Source organism: Astatotilapia calliptera, chromosome 1, assembly GCF_964374335.1.
Source record: "Astatotilapia calliptera chromosome 1, fAstCal68.1, whole genome shotgun sequence".
NCBI classification, from domain to species: domain Eukaryota; kingdom Metazoa; phylum Chordata; class Actinopteri; order Cichliformes; family Cichlidae; genus Astatotilapia; species Astatotilapia calliptera.
Window position 1 is genome coordinate 17,884,381 of NC_137422.1, and position 27,303 is coordinate 17,911,683.

The window sequence follows — 27,303 nt, forward strand, 5'->3', positions numbered from 1 at the left end:
GTTATAGACAGAATTAGGAGAATATTACTACTGGAGAGCTGGAACACACACACACACACACACACACACACACACACACACACACACACACACACACACACACACACACATATAAATAAATCTGTGTGTGAGTGTTTTGCTATTTTCTACTCACGCACCACAGTCACACACAACACTCATGGTGCCCTGATGAGGAGTGTAGATGTTAAAAATATATTAATAATCAGTTAGAATATGCTTACAGATACATTACTATGTCTTATAGCCCATTTAAAAATGAATAGTGGTGTAAAGTAAAATGCTGCTAATCGACATATTTATAAATAATTCATATATTTATTACGTTGTTTCTTTGTTTTTTAAAGTGACACACTGTACACCGATCAGTGTACTGTTATAGGAGCCTACTATAACGCCTTATCGAACCCTTTGCGAAGGGCAGTTTTGTAATTTAATTTCTACATTTTCTGATTCACAAACTGAGCTCGAGGAAGTTTTTTTTTTTCTAAAAGAAACATTAGAGCAGACTGAGAGTGAACAGGCTGTGGAGAAATCCTAAGATGCTGCCAAGGATGCAGAGCAACAAACACCAAGAAAACAGAGAGACAGATACAGATGAAGCAGACGGAGAGAAAACCGGACAAGACACTAGCAGACAAACAGAAGGAATAGGCAGGTGCCGTCACCACACTTGGAAACAGAAACAGGACCAACTAAATGCCAATCACAGTGTTTGGTTTGGAGAGAACATCCTGTAAAATTCCACAGACTTTCTGCTTCCAAATGTACACTTTATGATTTTCAGGATCCAATACATATCATACTATATATATGTATTTATATATATATTGCCATCTATTTACAGACCTTGAAGAGCAGTCTCCAGTGACAGTGCTCTCATCTTTAGATCTCAGCCTGTTTTCTTCCCTTGCCTTCAGTACTTGCACTTCATAAAAATCCGTATCTCACATAAATTCACAAAGTCTGACTGCTACATGCAATTCACCAATCGACTGCGACTGAGACAGGGATGAGACACTTTTCCGATCCTACTCCCCCCCACATCCCTGTGCTTCTTCAGAAATATCCCCTGCCCTCTCCCTCATCAACGACTCAAATCCCACAGATTAAATACGTTATCCTATCGAGCATTTGAATCATTTTTGTTTCACAAGCTAATTTGCATATAAATATGTTTTGCGTAGTGAGAGAGAGAGAGAGCTCGTCCCTTTTGTTTTCTCTTTTGGCTCACAGTGGCCTAGTCACTGTACCTGAGCAGCAACATGAAATCCAGTTTAAACCACAATTGTAAAACAACAACCAGTTGACAGCATGACTTTGGAGTATCTGTGCTTGATAACTTCCTTGTTTCGCTGTTGTGGTATAAATGATGGCAACATCATAGAGGAGGATAATGAAAATATAGTCCCTGCACCATCTGCAACATCAACATGCAATTTTTTTCCCAACTTGTAAAAAGGATTTCATTATTTATTCAAATATTAAATAATATATCTTTTTTTTTTTAAATTGTCAGAATAACTTACTTCAGTCAATTCAATTACACTTGGCCCAGTTTCTCAGCATATAGAGAGAAAACACTGGGATTTTTTTTTTAACCACAGTCCAGTTTCAACTACGTCCTTTATATTCGATGTGGCTTTTTTGTGGCAATAGAAGAAATACAGTTAATACTGCAAATGGGAAAAGTGCTTTAAGCTGCCCTAAAGCTTTGTGAGCCTTTGGAAAATTTGCATTAAAATGATGCCTCCTAACACAATTATCTTAGTGGGATTTTTTTTACATCATCGCTGTTACTGTGCCCAGCAGTCGCCGGGTGCCCTGGATGAAGGGTAATCTGATAATCTTGTTAGCACTTATTTACAGTTGAGTAGATAAAATATTTCACAGCAGGATGAGGGGAGAACTTGGAAGTGAGATGACTCAGATCCAGAGCAAGATTAAAACACTAATCTACTCATCTGATGTTTAAGTGCAACGATAACACCGCATGGAGAGCATGTGCTTGCGCGCAAGTCACTGTGTGTGTTTTGGAGTCGTGGAGGACGAATTCAGATCCTTTAAGCAGAAAAAAAAACCTTAATTAAAGTCCCAAACTGATAAATATGAGTGCCTATTATACTAAAAAATAATGTACTTTAGGCTTTAGTTATTACATTTTTTAAAGTGACTAAAGATAAAACACTGCATAGTTAATATTTTACCTTTTCATAACTTTTAAGTAGATTTTCTTGCAAACGCATACCTTTTTGTTCACATATATTGACACAAAACCTATTATAATATTTACATTATGTGATATTGACTTTGTTCTGTAAGTGCATTTACATAAGGACAGTGTGTGAGTAAATAGACTATAAGAATGGGATGAGCCACAAACAGCAGCCAACTCATTAGCCTGCTTGAAGATGTGGTCAGCTCCTTAGGTAAGCGTAAACATTACCAAGAATTTAAAGTGCAAGATTATAAATGCAATGAGCCTTATGGGCAACAGCACAGCCCCATAAGGGGCCACAGTCAGGAGACATTACACACACCTGAATTCAATCAGCAATAAGACACATCAATGATGGGTAAATCATTAGAATACGAATAAAAAGCGTTACCATTAAAATAAGGGATAACTCTGAAAGACACTCGGAAGATATCACCTTGTCTCTCCGACAAGGTGTTGCCATGCTTACACGGTGTGAGCTCCCTTTAGGGGCAACAAAGTAGGAGAAGCAAAGACGATGGAAATTGCTTTGTGCCACCAAGTAATGAAGTTGTGAGAAATGACAATGACTTTGCAAGCTACCAAGGCCAATCAAGGGGAACACTTGTGGGACGGTGAGACTGTTGCCAAAAAATTGTCTCAATAGTTCTGTCATAATTATTGTGACAGGTTGTGTTGCTTCGCACTGATTGGACATGGATGTAAGACTGCATTGCTGCCCCAGTGTCCCCACTCAATTCCACAGCCATTAGTGTCAATGGCAATATGAGTGATTTGTTACTGTGCAAATAAGACTACCATCTGCTACGAAGAGAAACATGTGCTTGGTTGCATAAATCTCCGTGTAAAACTTAACCACTTATTTCTTCCTAACCAAAGGGTAACATTAAGGGATATTGCAATAAACATCTGATATTAATTCCATAAGTCACAGGAAATGCAAATTGTAAGAAGACGATTAGCAATTTCACGCTGCAAGGAAAATCTGATCAAATTGTTTTTATGTTTGTCGAACTCATACTTTTATTTTAAACATACTGTGAGAAAAGCTACTTTAAAATAAACTAATATTTAAAAAAGTCACGCTTATGCACAAGCTACTCCTTGTAGAAACGATCCAATCTGAGAGATAACAAAAAAAAAAAAAAGGTTTTTGGGGAGCATGGGAACCATTTTGGTGATGAACAAGCTTCATTGTAATGGCTTGCCAAATTGCCCTCTCCTGAAAAGTATTGCAGTTCATTTAACCATGAAGGTGATCTGACCCCAACCAAGTAGTATTACTTCTCTAAACATAGCCACATCTTAATCACAAGGGTGTCAGAGCAGAAAATACTCATATGGGTCCTTGTGGGAGGTGCCAACAGATGTCCTGAATTGTAGGTAGACATTTTGTATGTATTTTTTATGTATATTTATTACCTGTGTCTATGTATCTTACATGTACCGTATACTCCCGTATCCAGTCAAATTATAAGACGTTGATGTAGCAGTAATGTATAACAATGTTAGAATTGTATCGTATTTGTCACAGCGGCAAATGCCATACATGGTCAGTAACAAATAATTATGCTCTAATTAAAAAATAATCCAATTTACAAACACATGGTAATACAATATAATAGAAATACATTATAGTACAATTTAGAAATACATTTAGAGACTTACATTTACTTAGATTTACATTTTAACGGGGCAGCTAAGGTAAAAAAAAAAAAAGGTAACAAAGTAACAAAAACAAAGTAAACTTTATGTTTATAGTACGTTAGTACATACAGACCAGGCAAAATAAATGCACCAAAGTTGTCATTGAAAATAAAACCCGGTATGAAGCTTCACGCCCTGGAGGACGGGGCTGTGGCCCCCCCACACCCTCTAGCAGATTATTACATGAAGGAACCTTTTAAAAAACAAAAAACAAGCGCGTCCATGCTCACAGGTGTACACACGGGTGATCACACCCACAAACTACACCCTTTTTGGCTCCTACCTCAAAGCACACTGTGTTCTGTTGATCTTATGTGCTGCACAATAATGTTTAACATTTAGTATTTACTGTCATATTCCCATATATCATTGTGATGTTGTTTATTCTATTACTCTTGTTCTCTTCTGCTTGCTTTCTTTTTTCTTTCTCAGCAGGTGATCCAGGTGATTGATATGTGCATTTTTTTTTCTCTGCCCGTTCTGTTGGTTTTTGTCTTTTGCCCTTCTCCCCCGTCCCTCTTCTCAGCTGTTTCTCTTTCCCTCTTTCTTTCTCCCCTTCTTTCCCCCAGTCAAGTCTGTCCCGTATTCACTAAGTGAAAATAAAATAAACAATAAAAGGTGAATCAAATGGACCATTACGGCAAGGCTGGGATGGTCAGTTTGGTAAAGTAAATCCGTTGGGCATCTTTCTTTGCCTTTAGACAACAATTCTGATGCAAAAGAGCCAAACGGGACAGGCCAAAAAAAAGAAAAAAAAGAAAAAAAAAAAAGAAAATAAAACCCGGTTTTCAGCACTTCATACTAATCACACCTTCTTTCTGTGCTCCTCCATAAACTTCAGTCTCCCTCCACTCCGCATGTTAAATGTAAGCTGGAGCCAAGACAATTCCAGAGGGGCTGCACTAAAATCAGCTGCTGTCAAATCGATGAATGTCTGAAACAGACAGAATAATCCACATGTGAGCATCTGTGCCTCAATGAAACAACACAGTGGTACTTGGGGGACCCCTGTGACCCACTCAAGTCAGCTCAAGTGTCTGTCTTTGTTGAGACGTGGGCACAACCGTTGATCTGTCCTGACATATTCCATGTTATGTAGCATGTCTGGAGCAGCAGTTGGGTCTGTTTCTTTAATTTACAACGACAAGGGAAAACACATTAAAAATCAACCTCACGCTGCTCATTGACTAGGCACGGCGTACCATGAGCGATTCACCATCTCTAGTGAGTACAAAACCTTCATATACTACATTGTTATCCATCTGTCGTGTTGCCTCCTGGATTATAGCGTAGCACTCACCCTCTGTCCAGCTGACTCTAAAGGTCTGCAGCCCAGCCTGAATGTCAGGGGCAGACAAGTCTCTGTGCTGCCAAGAAACCTCTGAACAAATGTCACAACACTGCTGCTGACAACCTTCTCTAAGTGCTTGTTAAATAAAGATGTGGTGCCATACACTTTAAATCAAGGTGCAAAAAGTTGTCATAAGAGTGATGTGGGCTGCTCCAGTCGGATGACATATTTTCACAAGTTGATGAGAGGTGGATAAGAGGTATTTTATAGGACATGTTAAAACTTGATGGATCATTTTTCTAAATTTTTTTGACAAATTGCCACCCTTTTGTATTTTGTTCCAAATTTCCACCCACTCTGTACTTGGCTCACTGTGCCCTTCAGAGTATTCAATGCTGAATGGAAGACGGCACAGACTACTGAAGAGAGGAGGATACAGTATATTTCTTTATTATCCGTTCTTATAATGTTCTTGTATTTCAGACCACATGCTGTCTTTCATTTTTTTCCAACATTCTGCAGTTCACTACAGATCAAAATCTTTTAATTAAAAAGGACATCTTTGGTGCAGCACATTTCCCGATGACGTGCCAACCCTTTTGAGCCAGTTGCCATCTGCCGTCACAGCACTGTGGCTGAGGCCTTATCCCCGGCAAGCTGTGTGAGCTGTGAGCCAGCAAGAGAGAAGGAGACAGACAGAGAGCGAGAGAGGAGGGATCATGCATGAGAGAGAGAGAGTGAGAGAGGAAGTCCGTCTGGTGCATCTGTATCTGTGTGGGCCTCGGCTAAGAAACATGGACACTCGCTCACGAAGCAGGTCACTTAATCTGCCCTGAGCAGAATCTGCTGTCAGACTGCTCTCGTTCACTGTTTGGTTTTGCAACATATTAATTACAAGTAAAGACGCTGAACTACAAAATCACATGAACGCAGTCACATTTTCTTAATCAAATTAAGGCATTTTGTATCTTCAGCTAGAAGTGATACATCTTTAATTGCTAACGCAATCTGTAAAAACACAACCAGCTCCACTGGCATTGTCTGCAGTGTCAAAGCATACTGCAGTTCGCATTATGTGCATCTCTTTTGAGGTGTGATTACATGAACTTATTTCCTCTATGGCAATTTCCTTTTCAATTAAGAATCGGAGTCATTATTGTTTTCTATCAGGCAGTTGTTTTTGTTCTCTTAATTGGCTAATTGTTTTGTCTGCAAATGTGAGAAATGAATGAAAAATGTCCAACCACATTCCCAGGGGGTCCTAGATATAATACACATAATAAAAGTAACTGTTTTGTTCCAGCAAAACAGTTACTTTGTAACATTGTTATATTTCTGTTTTCAGCTTGTTTGATGTGTGTGAATGAATTCTCTTTATATACTTTCGAATGCGAACTAGCTTGCCCTGAAATTGCTATTTAGCCGATGAATATAAAAATGATCATACTAGCATTAAAGTCATTTGTACTTCTACAGCCCATGACCTGTGGGATGAAACATGTCTGAAGTGGTCCAAACTCCAATAGCACGCGTATATACAGAACAACATAATCAAACTACTAAGAGACTACTAACTAAGAGATAACCCAGCGACTTTTTTCACATGATGAGCCAGTCACATGATAGCAACTCGTTTGAAAATAGACATGATGAAGATGACCAATTAAACACCAAAGCCTAACTAAGTATTGTTGCTGACCACGCCCATCCCGCCTATCTGCTGGAAGCAGCCATCTTCTGATGTCAGCTGATGTTCAAATCATCTCAAACTGGTTTCTTGAACATGTATGTTCACTGTACTCAAATGGCCTGAGCATCAGAAAAGGGAAGAAGGTGATTTTTGTGACTATGAATGTGAGATGGTTGGCAGTCCCACACATGCTGGTTTGAGTATTTCAGAAACTGCTGATGTAGTTGTGAGTCTCCTCCACCATCTCTAGTGTTTACAGAGGCTGGTCCAAAAAGAGACAATCTAATGAACGGCAGTTACCTGGAAGAAAATGCTTTGCTGATGTCAGAGGTTAGAAGAAAATGGCCACACTGATTTGAGCTGATAGGAAGGCAAAAGTAACTAAAATAACCGCTCATTAAAATGAGGGTATGCAGAAAAGCATGTCTGAATGCACAACATGTTACATGCTGAAGCAGATGGGCAGCAGAAGACCACAGCAGTCATGCTTGTTAGCTGAGAATTGGACGTTGAGCCTGCAATTCACATGGACCAAAATTGGATCATAAAAATTGGTCTGCACTGATGAGTCTCATTTTGTCCTGTGACATCTTGCTGGTAGGGTCAGAATTTGGATTAAAAAACATGATAGCTTAGGATCATAATACTTTGTATCAACAGTTTAGGGCAGTGGTGTTGGTGGTAGTAGTGGTGTGATGGCGTGTGGGATATTTTCTTGGAGCACTTTGTCCTCGTTAGTACCAAATTTCATTCAAACAACATAGCCTACGTGCATATTCTTGGTGACCGTATCCATTCCTTTATGATTGTAGTGTACTATCTTCTGATGGCTGCTTCCAGCAAGATAACACACCACGTCACAAAGCTCAAATCGCCTCAAACTGGTTTCTTGAACATAACCCAATGAGTTCACTGTGCTCAAATGACCTCGGCAGTCACCAGATCTCAATCCAATAGAGCACCTTTGGGATGTGGTGGAACAGGAAATTTGCATCATAGCTGTGCAGCCGACCAATCTGCAGGAACTGTGTTATGCTATCATGTCAGTATGACATGGACCAAAATCACTGATGAATGTTTCCAGCATTGTGTTGAACCTATGACATGAAGAATTAAGGCATTTCTCCAAGTAAGGCTTAACTAATAAAGTAGACATTAAGTTTATACTCAAAAGTTAGTATTCATGGTGTGAAAATGGTTTAGTTCTAAAAGTGGCCTGTTTTGCCATTATATATCACACACATCATACAGGCATCAGTCAGAAAAGAAAAACAAATCTCAGGGCTTTATAATGTAGTATGTTATAAAAAGAAACATATCCGTTTGTCTGTGTGCAGATTAAATGACAGTACTGTACTTGACCTTTTTTTCTTAGAACTAACTCTGTTAACACAACTTTGCTGACCACTAGTATGTATAGAAGTACAGCTGGTGCATATTTTAGACACGGCAGTGATTTGCACAACAGCTAAATGAATGTGCTAACTGCGATTAGAACAACAAAAGTGAAAACATGTAAAATGACTGGCATCATTTTCTGTAAGTGAATGAAAATGCTATCTGATTAGTAGGACTGTTTAAATTCAAACAAGCACATATTAACCTGTGTGTCAGCAGTGAATATGTGCTTGTGTTTCTGTCTTTTTTTGCTGAATGTTGAATGCATTCGTTAAAAGTAATGTAGGGCAGCGAGTTCAAAAAGCAGACAAACAAAACATGAGCACGTATGGAAAGCACATGGAACTGATGATGATATTTCTCACGTGTCAGCAAAGAAATCTGGCAGAGGATTAATCTAAGGTAAATGTTGTGTAAAGATTAGAAACTGCCTCGGAGCTTAATGTGAAATTATCTGACAGTTCGTGGTCGGAAATGAGTGTATAATGAGATCACCGTGGCAGCATAAGCCATCAGGGAAAACAAATCCCTCTCTACAAAATACCCTACTTCCTTCCATCATCGTGAGCAAAAGTGCACCACGGACTAGGCCGGCTTCCCATGCGTATGCAGAGTGAGTGATAAGTGCTTTAAATGCCTGAACTTTAAACCGTTCAAAAATTCCAAATCCCTACAATCTTCTTTGAGTAGGTCTTAATGTAGTTGGACTGTGTTTTAAGTACCGCAAGGATAAAACTCCTAATGGTCATCATAAACTGTAATCCAAAGGGATTCTGCTCTTAATCCAGGATCGAGGTCCAGGAAACTGTTCAGTGCAAGTCTAGTGCAATCTCATTTTATGGCGTGATATCTCTCCTGCTCTGACTTTACACCATACAGCACTGTGTATTAGCTGCAAATATTTACGGCTCATCGTATTGGAGCAAAATCCGGATGCAAAGTAACATGGAAAATTAAACAGACAGCTGGTTGAAGGCAGGCATCACATGGACAAAGCGTGTTTTTCCATTCTACAACCTCGAGTTTTAAACATTTAATGATCAGTTTGTATATTTGAATTTAAGCCCCAGTGTTGTTAGAGTTACCCACTAAGCATCATTTGCAGCGTGCGGCACTTTACATATAAATGAGACTCAAAACCTGTAGCAACAGACGATTTATTTCACCGTTTGTTTGCAATGTCCCTGACAAACCTGTTGGTCTAATGATCTTTCACTAGCAACCTGTAAAGCACATGTGTGAAAAAAAAAGAAAAAAAATCAATGGCAAGTGAAAAGACTCCATCGTCTAAGACCGCCTGTAAATAGAGTTTGTAGTGAGACTCTTTTGTCAACTGGACAAGCTAGAATGATGAAATTGAGCACAATCTCGATGATGCCAATCCATCAGGGACAATAAAAAGTTTATAAATTTTCATTTCACTAAACTATCTTTATACGTACATATGCACCGATTTATCATTTATTCTGTAAAAAAAGTATTTACTGTAAAGTAATGCTGACTTTTGCTTCTCCTCAGAATAATTTTAAGTAAACTTACAGCAGAATCAGAGCACAGAATTCTACCTTCGTGACAGATGGTGTGTTTGTCACTGCAGTCTAGCTCTGAGGTATTTTTCAACACTATTTGTTCGCAAATGGTCTGCTAATAAAACACACTGCCAAATGACCAAACACTGATTTATGAAGCTGTAGTAATTGCAGTAGTAACTCAAAAAACAAAACTGCATTCTGCCATAAAGCATATAAAAAGTCTCGGATCCTTGTGGATCTACAATTGAACGGGATGCAATAATGTGCTTAAACCCAAGAAGTTTTACATTGCTATTTACTCTAACAGTGTGCGGTAAGGAGATGCATGTGTGCAGTGCCACTGAAAACAGCATGGCACTGAGGGTGAATCTCAGGTCAAGGTGATTTGTCATGTCAAACAACTTTTCACCTCGACTTCTTCGGTTGTTCACTGGCCTGACAGCCTTCAGCAATGCCACAGTGTTTCCAGGCGCCGCTTCATAATTGATGAGGAAGAAGGGAATATGGGATTTGATCCAGAGTGGCGGTGCCATTTGGGCCTAGGACAGATGTATAGATGTGCTCATTTTAACTCTTCCTCTGAAATGGCTATGCCACTAAGGGAATGGTGACTAGCTCAGTAGTAAGCTAAAAGACATTATGAGCATTAAAAATGACCAGCTCTTTAGGGATTATACACGGCAGCAGAATATGACATAGCACTTTAATATGTACATAATACTGAGGTGGAAAATTCACAATCCTGTGAAATAGTGCAAGTATAGGGTGGGGCACTGGGGGAAACTGATTGTACATCACACTGATGGTAGAAGTTCAAAGATAAAATATAAATTAAGGGATGATTTGGTTTTTGATCTAATGAAAAAATATGAAGAAATTAGACAGTGAGTTTCAATGTAACCATTTCTTGTGGTTAAGTATGATGTGACTTCTTATAAGTCGTAATACGGTGTACACTGTAACAAAGCTTCCTGCTGAATTACAGTGAACTGCTGGCAGCTCTATTTGTCAGCATGAAACTCTGCAGTGCATCGACTACAACACTTTTTAAAATTATTTTAAAGAACATTACAGTACTGTGCTGTAATTATCTAAAGTAAGGATTTGAATAAACCTTACAATATATTAGTCCTAGTTTTTGTGAGATGACTGAAATGATGTTGTGGGACTTGAAGCAACATGATTTCACTTATGCAAAGAAAGTCAAACTCCAGCTTAGCTTAACTGCCAAAGAAAAATAGCCTACTGTATTCTAGCTTGCTGTTCACATTGTATTTCTGAAAAGCATCAGCATTTCGAGTATTCACTGTACTTAAGAAACATTAGTGCACCAATTTCCCTGTCATTTTTTGCAGCAGTAGATCTGAGTGTCATCCAAGTTATGAAAAAGATGCAACTAAATACCCTAAAAATTGCTCTTCACAGTGAAACAGATAACTTAGGTGAAATATTACCATAGGTGAAGGTTGACTGTGTAGGCTTTTGTCTAAACATTACTTTTTATGCAGTCACAGACCAAAGTTCTAATATAAATTTAATGCATTCACTTGTGTTCACACTCTATGATCTGTCTCAACTTTACACAGGGAGTTAAGCCTCCAACATAAAAGTGAACTGCACAGATCATTTCTTTTTTTTGCCCTGCCACTCTTGCATCCACTTTCTTCTTCTTTGCTCTTCTTACAGTTTCTCTCCCTTGTCGAATTGAAAGGCACGGCGAGCTTTAAGCTAAAAAGGAAACGAATCGAATCGCTGCTGAACTCTGAAGACATTTTTAAAACTTAATGTTTGAACTTATGAGCATCTAGTTTGATATGATTTATGTCTAAAAGCAGGTGAAGAATATTACTTTTGGAAGGGCGAGCACTTTCCAGACTAAAATTATTGTTATGATTTCTCAGTCATTTAATTAAATCTTTTAAGGCCTCTGCAAAATAGCAGAAACTAAAAATTTTGTTTCTATTTTAAGGACAAATCTGTTTCAGTAAGCCTTAAAGGTGTTACGTGTTTAGAGTATATAAAAAGTATTTTCTTTAGAACGTGCCTTTTAATCTCATGCTCACAAATCATCCAGAATGCGTTTTTTTGTGTTTTATAAATTGTAAACAGAATCAAAAGCTGATGATGACTATAACTAGAAGAAACTGGCTTCAAAATGAAACTGTTTAATTAAGCTCTCTCAGCCCCCACCTTCCACATCTATTTCCACAGTTTTCAGAAGCCCACTCTCCTTTAAACTGAATGATGGAATCCAAATGTAAATAACTCAAGTCGGATCATTAATACCGGTGTTTGAATCGTGCCAATCTGCAAACAGCTGCGGTTATATCATATCTCATAGTTTTGATGTCCACTAAAAACTGTTGCATAACTTTCTGTGTTAACCGTGGAATTAGAAAACGTATCCTCTAAGCCTTTGAAAAAAAACATTTGAAATCTTCAGGATTTGATAACAGTCTTAAATATATACTTATTTTACAATCCAATCTACTAAGATTTCAGACGAAACACTAATTAGTTTTAAATAAACTGTCACATTGAAATGAAGCAAATTTTTACTTATGCACACTGAAAAACAAACAAACAAACAAAAAAAAACATGACAAAATACAAACTGCAAAGACGAACAATGCAAACACAATTCCAACATGAAATCTCAGCTGACCTGTGCTTTAACATTTTCCCTTTTTGCAAAGCTTTGCTCTTTGTGAAGGAGTAAAATAATGAATGCATATCAAACCGTCTGCATCACCACATATATCTATGAAAAATGTCTCAAACTGCCCTCCACATCCGGTCTGTGCATGAACTATTATTCATTTGCAATTGTTTAAGATGCATAATGACAAAACCATAGTAACCATCTGTACATGTATTTTGGCTTTTTTTGTACACTTTTTTTTCTGTTTTTTATTGTTTTTCTAATATATGTATAATCCCCTTTTTCCTTGAGTCCCCTGTGCTGCTGTAACAAGTGGATTTCCCCAGTGTGGGATTAAATAAAGTCTATGCCTATGTCTTAAACAGCTGCAAAGCATTTAAATCTCATGAAACGACCTGGGGATCAAACATATCCACAGAAAGTTGTCATGTTAAAGGATATGTTCTAATGTTTATTGCATTAAAGCTAAAGCCAGCAGTGCTAAACAGTCACAAAGCAACATCACACTCAAAGCAGCCATGAGAAAAAAAATTAAACTCACCTTAGCGACCCTGTTGGCAACCTCCCGGCCCACCATTAACCCCTGGACGAACGTCCTTGCAGCGATGAATGCTCTGGTGACCTGGGCCTTAAGTTTTCTGGGAATGTCTCCAAAAGGCTTTAGCTGATCTGTGTATTTACTGACGCACTCCAGGTAGTCATCTGTAAAGTGGTACTGGGAGTTAAGTAACTGGAACATGCGTTCCAGCAGCCTGGACCAGAAGTCATTTAGCATCTCTTCCAAGTTGACGTTGCCCCCCGTGTAGTAGCGCTTTAGCTCAGTGAACAGGTCCTGGAATACTTCAGAGTTCTGCATATACAGCTTCCCGTATGTCCGTGTGAACATACTGTTGAGTGACTTCTCAGAATTGTCCAGCAGTTCCAAGAAAAACTCTATATTTATGGATGTTTTGGGAGATGGGAGAGAAAAGGGGATAGAAAAGACACAAAGCTGGGTCACCACATGATATTTACCATCTTCTTTCCCGCAGCGTAAACCAAACAAAGGGATGAGAACATCTATCGAAGTATGCCTGTTGTATCTATGGTAATTCAGTGGCTTATTTTATGGCCCTGTCTGCATATACAGGAGCAATGTATAGCAGCCAACAATAGGTACTTGATTATGTGAAGAAAGTCAGCTCAAGGCATTAATAATTTAATAGCAGAAATAATGGGCCACAAGGACTATGAATGATTAATGTAAAGTTTCTGATTGCATACTGTAACAAAATATTCATAAGTTTTAGACACAGACACTAGTATACATTATCATCCTGGGCACCCACCATTATTCCCAGACGCATTAGTTTCTCACTGAAACAATTTATTTGTCCACTGAGGCAGCTGGCCTATGGGCCTATAATTGAATATTGTGTTACGGAGCCTTTATTCCTTTTGAATTATCTGAATAGTGTGTGCCAACATTTTACTGTAACGACCTTTTTTTAATCAGTATAATTGTCACAGAGTTAGTATATGCGCCGTACATTATGTAACGTTATGTCATTTTATAATAAACCTTTACGTTAATTACCTTGTAACATCAATTCTTGCATTTCACAAACATCCTGTAATTACTGAGCACTTCATGTCCATGCAGCGGCCTGTTATTGATTCAGGTTGCTTAAAAATCAGTGTTAACACAAAGAACATCGAAATTCACGAGTGAAATTTTGCAATTCAGATTTAACATTCAAAGCAATTATATTATTGTTTCTTTGTCATCTGTCTAAGTGCCTTTCTTCCATGTGAGCACCTGATCTCTGGAGTACTAACTCAGAGAGAGAGAAAAAAAGCAGAATTAGCTGGGGAGTCTCACTGAAGCCGAGCTAATAGGATCCCATGTTCCTGAGTGCATAGGTGTAAATGTTGGGAAGATTATAACACGTCGCTCCAAGCACAAATGTCAAATATTCCTCCACTCTTCTTTGCAAACAAACACTGCAGACATTTTACGTGTCATGCTTGCTAATAAACCATCGGAGGGCCTCTTCTTCTGGTTGGTATTCTGGGTGGCTGACATTTCTTTGCATTGTTAATGATAGCAGTCGTAACCTTACATGGTGGGCACGTGTTGTTCTAATGATAGTTTCTACTTTGATAATATGACAACCCATAAGGCATGATGAATATGTTCTCATGTAGCCAAGCAGGGTTTAGCTATGAATTATTAAGAAAACAACAAATTCAAAAATCATGTGAACTCTTAAAAATATTATATCTACTATACGTTAGAATACGGTTGTTTCATTTTACAAGATTAACAATAAAATGACCATCATGCCCCACATATTGGAATCATTCTTTCCTGAGTGCATCACAAGAGTCAGTATACATATTTAAGCTCTTCATGTATAAAAGTAATGTTTAAATGAGCTCCTGGCCATGACATCTGAATAATCCACATATCTGCACCAGTGTCACCATATGTCAACTGCAGCACTTACAGCTGACATATGCCATATGACCAACTTTGTATTCCTTGCATTTTTTTGTGTGTGTGCAAACGGTACGACGTGTCCACATACCTGAAATTGCTATCAGTCTAATCCCTAGTGACTCATTCTAGTTTCTTTGCAGCTAAATGACCTGCCACTACACCAACATTTGTTTAAATATTAGCAGCCTGCAGGGCCTTTTCCACTCCATTTTTCCAATTAGATCTGAATCAAGGACACATAAGCCCTTGTGTATTGCGCGTGCTATTGTATCCGTACCATTTAAATTGCTCACACACTGAGTGGTAAATGTGGAAACTCATGCGCATTTGCAGCCCAACATGTGGATATTTAACCTAAAATGATTTACACTTAATATATTCTGAAGTATTTCGAAATATATGATTAAGGGTAGTTTGAGCATAAATAGCATATTCTGAGATGGGGGAGGGTCTGTGCTGGCGGACGTCGGTTACTGGCCTGGTAGCCTGGCTGCCCCTGGGTGGGTCCGGGACGGGCGTGGAGGCTTGGGGGTCTGGGGGTGCTCCGCCCCCGGTCTGGGGTGCTGGCTGGGCCTTGGGGCTTGGGTTCTGGTTGTTGTGTCGCCGGGGCTGTGGGCGGGTGGGTGCAGGGGGACTCAGCCCCAGTGCAGGGGACCTCTGGTGCATCGGCCCAACTAGGGGGCTCTCTAACTGGTGGGGAGGCTGTTATATCTTTGCAGGTGGTCTCCTCACTACAGGAGCTCACTCTGCAGGTGGGGGGGAGAGATTTAGGAGAGGTGGAGAATGAACTCAACCTAGGCATCTATTGTCTTGTGTAGTTTGGGAGATGATTGGATGATGGGGTGGGTGCAGTTTTCTCTGGGGTGGAGTTGGGTGGGCTGCCCCGGACTCTGTGGGGCTGGGCGGTGCTGCTGCTGCGGGCCCCGGTCCGGATGGGCCTGGGCCCCCTTGCCCTGGTGGGTTCCAGAGTGTGGGGGTGCCTACTGGGGTCAGCGGGCCGCTTGCCCCTCCCTTTCTTCCTTCCCCATCCTCAGCTACCTCCCTCTTCCCGCTCTACCACACCCATCCACACACGCAGGGCTTGGGGTGCAGGTATGTCACCAGGGTGCAGGGGAGGCACTTCCCCTCTGTCCCCTTCTGGCCGCCTGTGCCTCAATTTTATTCTGCAACCTAGACATCCACATTACTCCCACTCTCACATAACACATACATATAGGGCCTTGGGGGTGGGCACGTTTTACAGCATCCAATCCAGAGGATGGTCGGTGTACTCCAACCCACCTCTGGCGCTGGTGCCCTACCCTCAATTTTAAATGCATTTAGACACTAAGGGTTTTCAGGAGGAGCCGTGCTGCTCTCTGAGAGGAAGCTAGTACCATGCTCTCCTGAGTTTTAAATGCACTTTAGAACAGCACACAGCAACACTATATATGAGCGGGCGTAGGGAGGTTTGAGGTCTTCAGCCGTCAGGGCTGGGGGGCTGGGAGGAGGTGCTGGCCGTCAGACTGGGGTCTGGGATGCGGGGCCTCCCTGCTACTGCAGATAAGGAAGTGGTCCGCTTGCCTCCACCCCAGAGAGAAGGGTTACATCTCCTGGGTCTAGGTGCGGCTTGCCCCTCTGGGGGCGGGGGTACCTGGACCTGGGATATAGAGTATGTTTGGGGAGTGTGACTGTCTGTGCAGTGTCTATTTGTGTCTGTCTACACGTTGGGTGAGTGCCGAGTATTTGGTTGTGTATATGGGGGTGGGAATGCACGTTTGTGTCTGCGTGTGCCTGTTCGTCTGTGTCTATATGTCAGGTTGGGTCTTAGACTCAACCTCTCTGGGTACATCTCAGGCCCTCTAAAGTACGGAGGCCTATCTCCCCTCACCACACTCCCTGCCGGTGGCTGATGCCCACAGGCGTTGGTGTGTTGGTGGTTCTTGTCGACTGGGGCTGGGCGCTCATGTATGTACCGGCTCACTCTTGGTGGCCGATTGGCGGGGCCTGGCGCCTGTGGCCCGGCTGGGCCCCTTCCAGGGGGTGGGATGCCCTCAGGCCTCTGGGCCTGAAGCTCAGTCCTCTCTGGTACAGCTGGCTGCCGGCAGAGCCCGCGGGCACGCCACTGCAAACCCCTCTGGCCTCTGCTCCGTGGCTGCTGGGTGACCTCTCGTTTGGGGCTCAACTCAGCTCTTCCCAGGAGGGTGGCACGGTTCCCCCCCTTTGGTGGTCCTCCTCGGGTCCTTGTACTCTGGGGCCTCTGGATATCTGGGGCCTGGATCTCCTCCATACCTGCTTCATACCCTGGTGGACGGGGCTATGGCTCCCCACACTCCCTAGCAGATCGTTACATGGAGAAACCTTTGGAATACAAGCGTGCTGATCCACACAGGTATGCACACAGGTGTACACACAGGTGTTCACAGACGCGGACTACAGCTTTCTTGGCTGCTGCCTCAAAGAACATTATGTGCTGTCTATCTTGCGTGCTGCACAATAGCGTTTAATATTTAGTATCTACTGTTATCTACTGCTAGCTAGTTTATTGTGATGGTGCTGTATTTATTATGTTGCTCTTTTTTGTTTGTTTTCTCTTCTGTTTTTTTTTCTCCATTCAGGTGATCCAAGTGTTTTGTTTGTTTTTCTTTCTTCCTTCCCCCCCTTTCTCGCCGTCTCTTCTCCCCTCTGTTTTTCTTTCTTTCTCTCCCTCTCTTTCTTTCATTCTTTCTCCCTGTCCTATCCCCCAGTCATGTCTGTCCCGTCTGTATCAACTGAAAATAAAATAAAATAAATACATAATTATAATAAAGGTCAATCAAATGGACCCAAGGCCACGATGATCCACTTGGTAAAGTAAATCCGCTTGGCATCTTTCTTGGCCTTAAGACAACAATTCTGATGGCTAAAGATCCAAACGGGACAAAAAAAAAATAGGATATTCTTTTAGTTGGTCGAGGATTCATTTAAAACTACTTGACACTGCAGGGTCCTTCCGAGCAGCATCACCACATGAGCACATGAAGTGCAAACTACTCCAGAAATGCAACATGACCTTCACATGATGAGCTCTGACATTATGAAATGAGTGAAAAGAGCCCATTTATAGTAAATGCCACAAACCTGTGTGATACAGGTTTAGGTAGACTAAGACAGTGCTATAGACAGTAGCGTTCCTTGCATAAAAAATTGTCCACATACCTTTTGAATACTTTGAATATAAAAATAGTGAGGCAGTGAAAGATGAGTACATTGCAGTTAATTCCCTGAAATAAATGGCCAAAGGAATAAGATAAATTTTGCTAAAGAAACTGAACTCACAAATTTAATCAAGTTCTACACGGCCTAACGTGGTCCCCGGCAATGCTATGAGTGGTTAGAAACAGATTACACACTATTCTGCGCAGAAGTGTCAGGTTAAGTAAAGTGACTGCTGAAAGATAATAATTAGATAAGATAACCCGATAAAACGCCCTCAGGACTCGGACTACTTACTGTAAATGACGCTGACAGTGTTTTACATACGCAGGTGAGAGCCAGTGGCACCAGCTAATGACATTCTGGGTTCCTGTGATTATATGCAGCTCACTACACCCAAACCTAGGAATACTGTATGACTGCATTTATTGATTTCCCAGTTAAAATACTGTTAAATGACACTGAACAGCTGGTTTGGATGGTTTTCTGTTATTCACGCCTTTATGAACTAAAAACCAGAAGTAAATGGGACGTCAGAATTTTTCTTGCTTTTTTAAAACTCAAGTAACAATAGCTCTTTGATGGGAATGTTGTTTTTTGTTAAGCCTATTGTGTGTGAGGTGCAGCACGTTCCTTAACATCCATTCGACTGAGGACAAAGTATTCTTCCCACTGCCCGAGTGCATTTCCAAATTCTGTGCATGTTCAAGCTATTATTTAAATATCTTCGATTATTTTTAATCATTATTACAGAAGATGACTGTCTTTACTTTTGCAACCTTGTCTTTCAAAAGGCATTTGTTGCATTTTAGAATAACTATTGTTGAAAGAACAAATTACTTTCAGTTTAAAGTTTTGTATTGTGAGTCCAAGACTTGAAGAACAAGTATGCAGAATAAACTCCACCCTTGTGTTTGCATAACTGTTTGTTTTTTGTGTGATTTCAGGGTCCACTACCTGAAAAATTGGCCGTACTGAGAGTTTCACATAGCAGCTGCAGCCTGCCAACTCATGAAGAGTGAACTGCTCTCCTCTGGCCAAAATACATATTTGACAGAGGATTATCATTGAAAGTTATTGACCTTGGATAACATTCAGCTACCCAGCCGTGATGGTCTTAATACTTGGAAACATTTCAAACATGCTGGAAACATACAGGGGTGTATGCTTACTGACACAAACCATTTAGGAATCATCCAGCATCCAAATTCCTCAAGTGATCGAGGCTCTAAAATTGAGTTTTAGGGTTACGATTCCAGTAATAATATGAGAAAAAAAAACAACAGCGTCTGCTTTTTGAATTATTTTTTAGCTCAATAAATTCAGCACATCTAAAAAATAATGAAGTAAAATGAAAATGGATGAAACATAGCATACCCCCATAATAGCATTTCAGTTGTTTGTTGTACTAGCATGGCCGCATTTAATCAAATGAAAAATTATTGTGTTACAGTATAAAGCATGTTGAGGTGACTGCTGTTATGATATGATCCTATAGAAATAAAACTGAATTTAATTTAAAATATTTTTTTCTATTAAGACATTGATAATAATGACAGTAATGTTAATAATTCTGACCATTGGATTGCAGCAAACAAAATTTAGGGAAATTTTTTGATTTGTCCCTTTCGGAGCATTAATACCAAAATTCAAATTCAGTCCACTGTGTAGTTGTTGAGCTAAATCAGTTTGTCAGTGCTGTGCAGGCACTGCTGACCTGGCTATGAGCACATTATCGCTGGTGCTAGACAAAATTCAAATGGAAGACAGGGGTTAAAAAACAGCACCAAGTGGTCTGGTGGACGATACTAGGGTGATAAAGAATTACAAGAAAATATAAGAAGGTCTGGCGATGTGGAAATGGAATATGAGGAATGGCTATAGACTTTTGCACACTACTGAATATTTGGACGAAATTTGTAAAAAATATCAGTTTCCTTCTTATTTTACATGTCTCTGTTTTGCCTGGTTGGACTGCATCATTAATGCTAAAAAGAGTCTACAGCCTGCCAGAGACCCGGTATTTCTTTTAACACGATCAATTAAAATGTATCTTCGTGCTCTTTCTCTGTCTTGATAAATTTTGTAAGACTTTTAAATGAAAAATAAAGAAATAAAAAGAGTATCTGCAAAGTTTTTAGAGTATAGTCCAGCCTTCCTAAAGTCTTCAGGCACATAAATCTAATAATATCCCTTTTCTATTTCTCGATTCATTTTTTTATGTAACATCTTAGTTATGTAACATACAATAACTTTAAGTTCTTCAAAGTGCACAAAAAGTCTGTCATATACTGTTGTTATTAGCATTATTATTAATCATCCTGTCAGCCAGAAGCTTTCTTTCCTGTTTTTTTTTTAACTTGGAAAAACACAATAAATAATATGCCGCATAAAAACTATGACAAAGTGAAGCTCCGGTTTACTGCCAGTCAGAACCGAGGATGGACTTGCATACAAAATAAGAAAATGCACATGGTGTTCATACCCTTGAAGCAATTCTGAGTGTGAAGAATCAATTTTCTCTGAGAGCAGAAGTCCTCCTTTGATATCTGGCCTAATTACTGTAAATAATTATTATGATTAATAAAGGTGACCTTTCTGTTGCTCTGATAATAACACATTATCCACAAAAGAAAACGTGTGCTCGCCCATTAATTTTACTTCACACAGTTTGAGAACTCAGTCGCTTAAATGCCTCAAACAATGAAATTCCTCATTCTTTGTATGGTTAATTAAGACAAAATTTCAATTACTGGTCCAACAGACTTGAATGACCAGAGGGTTATAGTACAAAACTTAGCATAAATATTATTACAATTTAGATATTCTGGCCTGGTAATGTAATGCATTTTAAATACAGTCAGAGCTGTCTGCATAATACCAGAATGCTCAGTGTTTTACTGCTTCCCTATAAAAAAAGGGACAAATTAACATTTTATGTCACCATAAAATATCCATCACTTGGAGCTTTTTTTTTCTTGATTGGTACAGTATTTAAAGAAGTCATATTATCTACCAAATAGGACTCGTCAGATGCAGACTGTGTACATGAGCCTCCCATTGGCCATAAATTTCTCAAGTTCCACTTGCTCGGTATTGCCCTTTTTGTCAACATCTCCTTTGTTCTGGGAAATAACAATAACCCAAACTAGCAACACGTGTGCAGAAAACAGCCGTAAAACAAGCCTACACAGTTCTTCCGTTAAATTAGCCAAGTTAATAACAGTGCTTACATCTGTAGCACCAAAACAACAACAGCTTGACTCAAGTGAACTACTTCAACCGCAAATAAACACTGTTTAGTATTCCTCTGAACTAATGGAGTTCAGTGTCAGACGGGTGACAAATTGCAGTGAATTGTTTCGTTTCTTGTGAGGATTTTCAAAACCGAATGGCACAGGGGAGCTGCTGTTAGCATTGCTGCCTAGCGGCGACGAGGTCCTGAGATCTGACCAGCTGAGTTTGCATGTTCTCTGCATGCAAATGGGGGGTTTAGTCTGGGTACTCCAGCTTCCTCCCGCAGTGCAAAGACATAACTGGTGATTTTAAGTCAGCCATAGGTGTAAGTGGTTGTCTGTGTCTCTGTGTTAGCCCTGCAATAGGCTAACAAGCTATCCACTAGACTAATGACCTTAGCTGTAGTGCTATAGCAACTGGCATAGCCCCTAATCCTTAATAAGAGAAGCAGTTAAGAAAATAGACAAATTTTCAAAACCCCAGAACACAATGTTTAGTGAATAAGGGAAATAATGTAACATATGTTTTTTTTACAAGTTTAAAACATGAAATAGGTTGTAGTCCACACTATTAAAATCCAATGTGTTGTCCCACCCATCCACTCAAAACTCTTCCACTCAAAACTCAGATGAGAAATGTTTTCATCTTACTTTCTATTTTTCTCACATCAAAATAAATGCAATCAGTTGCACTCACTATGCTCAACCAAGCAATAGACCGGGGTAATGTTGTACTGGAAGACAGTCTGTTTAATGGATTTGAATTAAATATGCTACAGTTATTGGTTCCTACTGACTTTACAGTGACAACTTTGTTGAGCATTTACATTTTAGTGTATCCAAATGTTGACAAACTAATCAAATCATTATTAGTACCATCTATACTTTTTTTTTAAACTGCCAACAACATGATGGGCAGCTGTAACTTAAAATAATTTAAATACAGCAATAAAGGGCACAGTCTCTCCCGGAAAACATGCAAAGTGTGGGTTTCAGCCAACACAGACATACTAGTCTGGTCAATTACTGGGTCAGGTAGGCGTGAATGTAAAGGTGTGCAGTTTAGAAAGTGAAGCAATTTTAACATTTGAGTCGCTCCTTGATCAAAATGTCCTAAGACCTGTCAGTAATAACGGCCCAGAAAATATTGTGGTCACCTTCTGGGCTGACCAGTAAATTATGCTGGACAAGCACCTAACAAACCTCTGACCTTGGCAGCTTCTATGATGCAGATCCTCTTACAGCTGTGAAACAGAAGTGCCACATATTCCTGGTTGAAGAAAAAGGTTGTATTTCATCTGCCGTTATCTCCAATGTGTCACTTTACACTGGCACTGACAATGAAGCTATTTTAATGCTTCTTTAATATATTTGTAGCACCTTTTTAAAAAGTTGCGTCTGTGGTTTCTCTTAACATTTGAAGACACACACACTAAAAATAACAGGAGTATTCATAAAGAGACAATGTTTTCATAAAACTGAATGGTCTGTCACTATTCTACGACAACAACAAGCTACATAACAAACAGAACCTAATTCATAAAATCCATGTAATTTCCTGCACATGATATCGAATGATTAAATATTCAGAAACATCTGTTTTAATTTGTGTTCATGTCCATGTTGATGAATTCCAATCATTCATTTAAGGGCGATACGACAACAGGACCTTAATTATCATGAATTAACATATCCTAATGACACTAGATGAGAAACAACAGATTAGTCAGTGGTGAACACCCATATTTATTTCCAAAAGGACCATGGTGGCATTGATGAAAGTAACAAATAGGAGCTTCAACAATGCTGACTTCCAGGCAGCATAATGGGTGTCAATATTTAAACAATCTAGCAGCAGCAGGAGCAGCAACAGAAGCACTGCTGCCTCACAAAAAGTACACCACAGAGGGAGTGAACCAGCACTTTAGAGAACCAAACATAAAGGTATCCTGATTTTACAAAGTGCAACGTGCAAAACAGCAATGCAGAGGAAAGTTAAAGGCCACAGCAGAAGATACCACTTTGTTTTCCCAAGCTGGTACTGGGCATTTTCTTTCTTTCTTTTTTTTTTAGCTTTGGCTTTGTTTCAGGTTGGAGCGGTGACACTCAGCACTTAAACCATTCACCGACTGATGGACTCAAGAGGACATAAAAAAAGAAAGAAAACGAAGCAAAAACCAACTCAGACTGCTGTCCAAGAGTACAGAAAGTGCCACTCCACAGTGTCACCGTAATCTGTGTTCAGCCCTTAAAGTTACTGCCTCTGATTACTTTTGTATTTCTACAGATATCTATTAAAAAGAAAAAAGAATTCCTCAGTTAAAGAATAAATTAACAAAAATATCATCAACTATAAATGTAATTCCCCAACCTTTGTACTAATTATAGTTCCCAGTTTCCACACATTATACTGAGTTAACTGTAAAATTAGAATCAAACATCGAACATCAGAACAAACTGGGCTGCAGTAAATGTTAATGATAACATTTTTCACACTGTTTTGAATTGCTTACTGTGCAGAATGGATGCAACACTATCCTTCTGTGACTGGCTTTATTTCTAACACGGTACATTCAGGTACACGTTCTACTTTGTAGTTTGGGCCCTTTAACTTTATTTCTGTGTTAATGGTGACTCTACATTTAACACAGTCCGTCTCCTGAGGAAAGCTATAAATAAAACTTGAGTTATTACTTACTATCTATTTAATGTATTTATTTAAAATACTACTAGTCCTTATGTTGAAGTATACGGAGTATGATTTCTTCATGAAATTCATTTTACTCTTATGGCAGTCTGATACATAATAGAAATGTGCCAGCTGTCACACAGTTGTTAAAAATAACTTACCTGTATTGTTACATGTTATCTGGCACAATTGTCAACTTATTATACTCAATTTTCATCTTCAGGCTGACATCGCCTCCACTCTAAATAACATCCATGAGGGAGGGGATTTAAATTTCCAAAATCAGTCACTAATGAACCAATGTGTGATCCTGAGTCCTTTGTAACTACTGACGCACAGCCACATTTCAGAGTGGAGTGGAGCGACCTTAAAGAAAAATTAGTGTCGGGTGATATTGAGGATGCATATCACACAGTCATACAGCTGGCTAGGATTGCTGTTATTACTTCTCCGGATAGATAGAGACCTGAGGGTGAAGCATGTCTCCAAAGAATGAAGTGGTACTTCTTGATCAGAGTGTGATGGATTTGGTGCACATGTCCAATTCCAGAGTAGGCAAAACATCCTCAGACCTGAGGACTACCATATTTCACTTATTTTTGGAGCACGCTGCATGATTCCGTCTTTCCTTTCATCTCCTTGAATACTGCTCTCACACCCACAAATCTCAAACTATTAATTATTAATTGGACTTAAAAAGAAAAAAAAAAGGATTCGACTGACCAAAATTATTTGGTCTTGTTTCCAATCCTGAGAAGTAGTTTAGAGATCCCACTCATCCTCTGAAACCAGTAGGAGATTGGTCTCTTCTGGCCTTGCTGGCGTTTATTTATCAAAATCTGTATCAGTTGTGAAGCAGTTTTTCCTTTTTGCAGTTACCAAACCTGAAGCATTGATCTTTTTTATGTGGTGTGCTTATTTTTTGTCTGCCAGAGCTGGTTGTTCATGAAGCTGTTTTTTGGAGTGCCACGCTGCACCCCCTTTAGAAACATAAGAAACATTTCTACTCTGTCTCTTTTCTTAGAATAAAAAAATTATTTATTTTCCTTTGATATTTCTAATGCCATGTTTTTCACTGTCACAATGATAGTAAGAAATGCTCTGCTACAAGCTTCTGTTGAGTAAAACGAATCCACCTCACCATCATCTGAATACTGCGATACAACTGACTGAAATGTCAGTCTATAATATAATATTTATGTAATATTTCTTTCTTATTTTACACCTTGGAGGTTTCTTTAGGTGTCCATGAAAATATCCAGTGAGCCTCAGCACTGTTTCTGCAGAGCGATATTCACCTTACATGTTCAAATAAATATTTCTTCTATCATCATCAAAACAATATTAAAATACGCTCATTTATTTTAACCTAAAACAGTGACCTAATTTGAGATCTGTACATTTGGCACAACAGATTCAGCACACAGGACATGCCCAGACATAAAGCCTTAGACACTCAAGTTACAACAGTTAAAAATAGCATTTACTGCCTGGCATATTAGAAATGTCAAACTGTAAAGATAAAGGAACAGTTTCACATTTCACAATGGTATCCAAAATTACTTTCTGAATGCTGAAACATTATAGTTTTATGCACAGGGACTTTAAAATTCATTGTTTGTATGAAAAATAGACACACGGAGAGCAGATATTGATCAAATGGTAAGTCGGTTCATGCATGATTGTTCATCGATCAAATTCACTTTAAACTATGAATAAAAGTGAGCACGTGAGTGAATGTATGAATATCAAAGGCCTCGATCCCCAGGCAGTATCACTCCGCAATGATGACAATGCATTTTCAACCGATGACATTGTGTGCAATGAGACTGCAAGCAGCTGGCACCCAGGTGGTAAAATCCATTTTCCTCACACACATGATGCATATCACAGTGGAGCTGACAGCATCGATACAAGGGGCTCGTAATTAAAGCCCTCTGTTGTAGGACACAGATGAACTGGAGGCAAGTTTCTCCCAATCTATCAATCATCGAGTGACAGCTCATTTAAAACATCTTTAAAATTAAAGTTGCACCAGCCACCGCTCTTTACAAAGAACAATTGTTTTCTGACAGCTAAGTGAATCTCTGCTTTAAATCTCAGAGAGAAAGGTTGAGCATAGAATTCTTTTATGCCGCGAGCTGACAGATTGAATTGAGAAGAAGCCCGTTCTCTGCTATCAAAGAAACAACTTTGGCTGTACTTGATGCTCTCTGATAGCAGCAGATAGGGAGGTCACATATTTGCCTTGGATAATGGGCTTTTAGACATAATGGCATACAGCCAGCTAGCCAAAACAGAGATATTTCACAATTCAGCATCTGCTGTATTAAAAGATACTTGATGGTATCCAAACGTACCATCTGGCCCGGCAAATACCGGATGAGTGGATATTCATTCCAGTTCCTTCTACAGATTTGTAAGTTAGTTGAAAGATAATGTGTATCCAGTAAATCTTAATGAAGGATTTTAATCATATTTTGTCAAATGCTGTATACCATCTGAGGAAAATACGGCTATTATTTGAAGTAAACAAATATATTATTGTAGATTAGTCTATACATGATCGTTACAGTCTGCTGTACAAATTCCATCATGTAAAAGTAAAATCTTGATCTGATTTAAATTTGTCCCCGTCAAGACAATCTTCTGCATGTCTTGATCATTCAATTGCAGCTAACGTTTCTTTCTAGAACTCTCTGTGCATCTGTGAAGGGCGATGGAGCTCCTCCACGCCACAAAATTACAGGCAATTTCTTGTCTTCGGGATTGGAAACTGTAGTCTCTTTGATGAAAACTGCTGAAAACTGCACAGTTGTAGCTGGAGACCAGTTATCATCACCAGTGATGATCTGCCACAAAAAATTTGGGTCAGTTAGAAAGAGAAGTTTTCTTTCTGTGCAAGTCCGAGGTTTATGTTGAAATCGCTGAGAGCACAGTGAGAGTGGTCTGAATTCCTACGGTCAGGACTTCCCAGGAGCGATCTAAAAGTAGCAGCCGGACTAAAAACTGTCATTCCGTTTCCAAAATGTCCTTGAACAAGAGATTGACCAAATTTAAATCAGTTAAGGCTTTTGATTTTTATGGACCTGCTCCCAGAATCTCTTAATCACACCTCTTTTCCCCTAACTCAGCATTGGTGCTCATGCTGGTGCCAGTGCAGAGACAGCTTCTGAGAACAAATCCTTATTTAGACAGGTCTGAAA

General features: G+C 39.5%; 1 protein-coding gene across 3 annotated transcripts in view; it reads right to left on the bottom strand.

Moving 5' to 3' along the window:
- gpc6a (glypican 6a) overlaps nucleotides 1-27,303 on the bottom strand; it is a 158,139-nt gene that overhangs the window by 76,763 nt on the left and 54,073 nt on the right. For all 3 annotated transcript variants that reach the window (XM_080292633.1, XM_026165760.2, XM_026165750.2), the window contains exon 3: nucleotides 13,058-13,449. In XM_080292633.1, coding sequence (XP_080148759.1) covers nucleotides 13,058-13,449 — 392 coding nt within the window. The remainder of the gene's footprint in view (nucleotides 1-13,057; nucleotides 13,450-27,303) is intronic.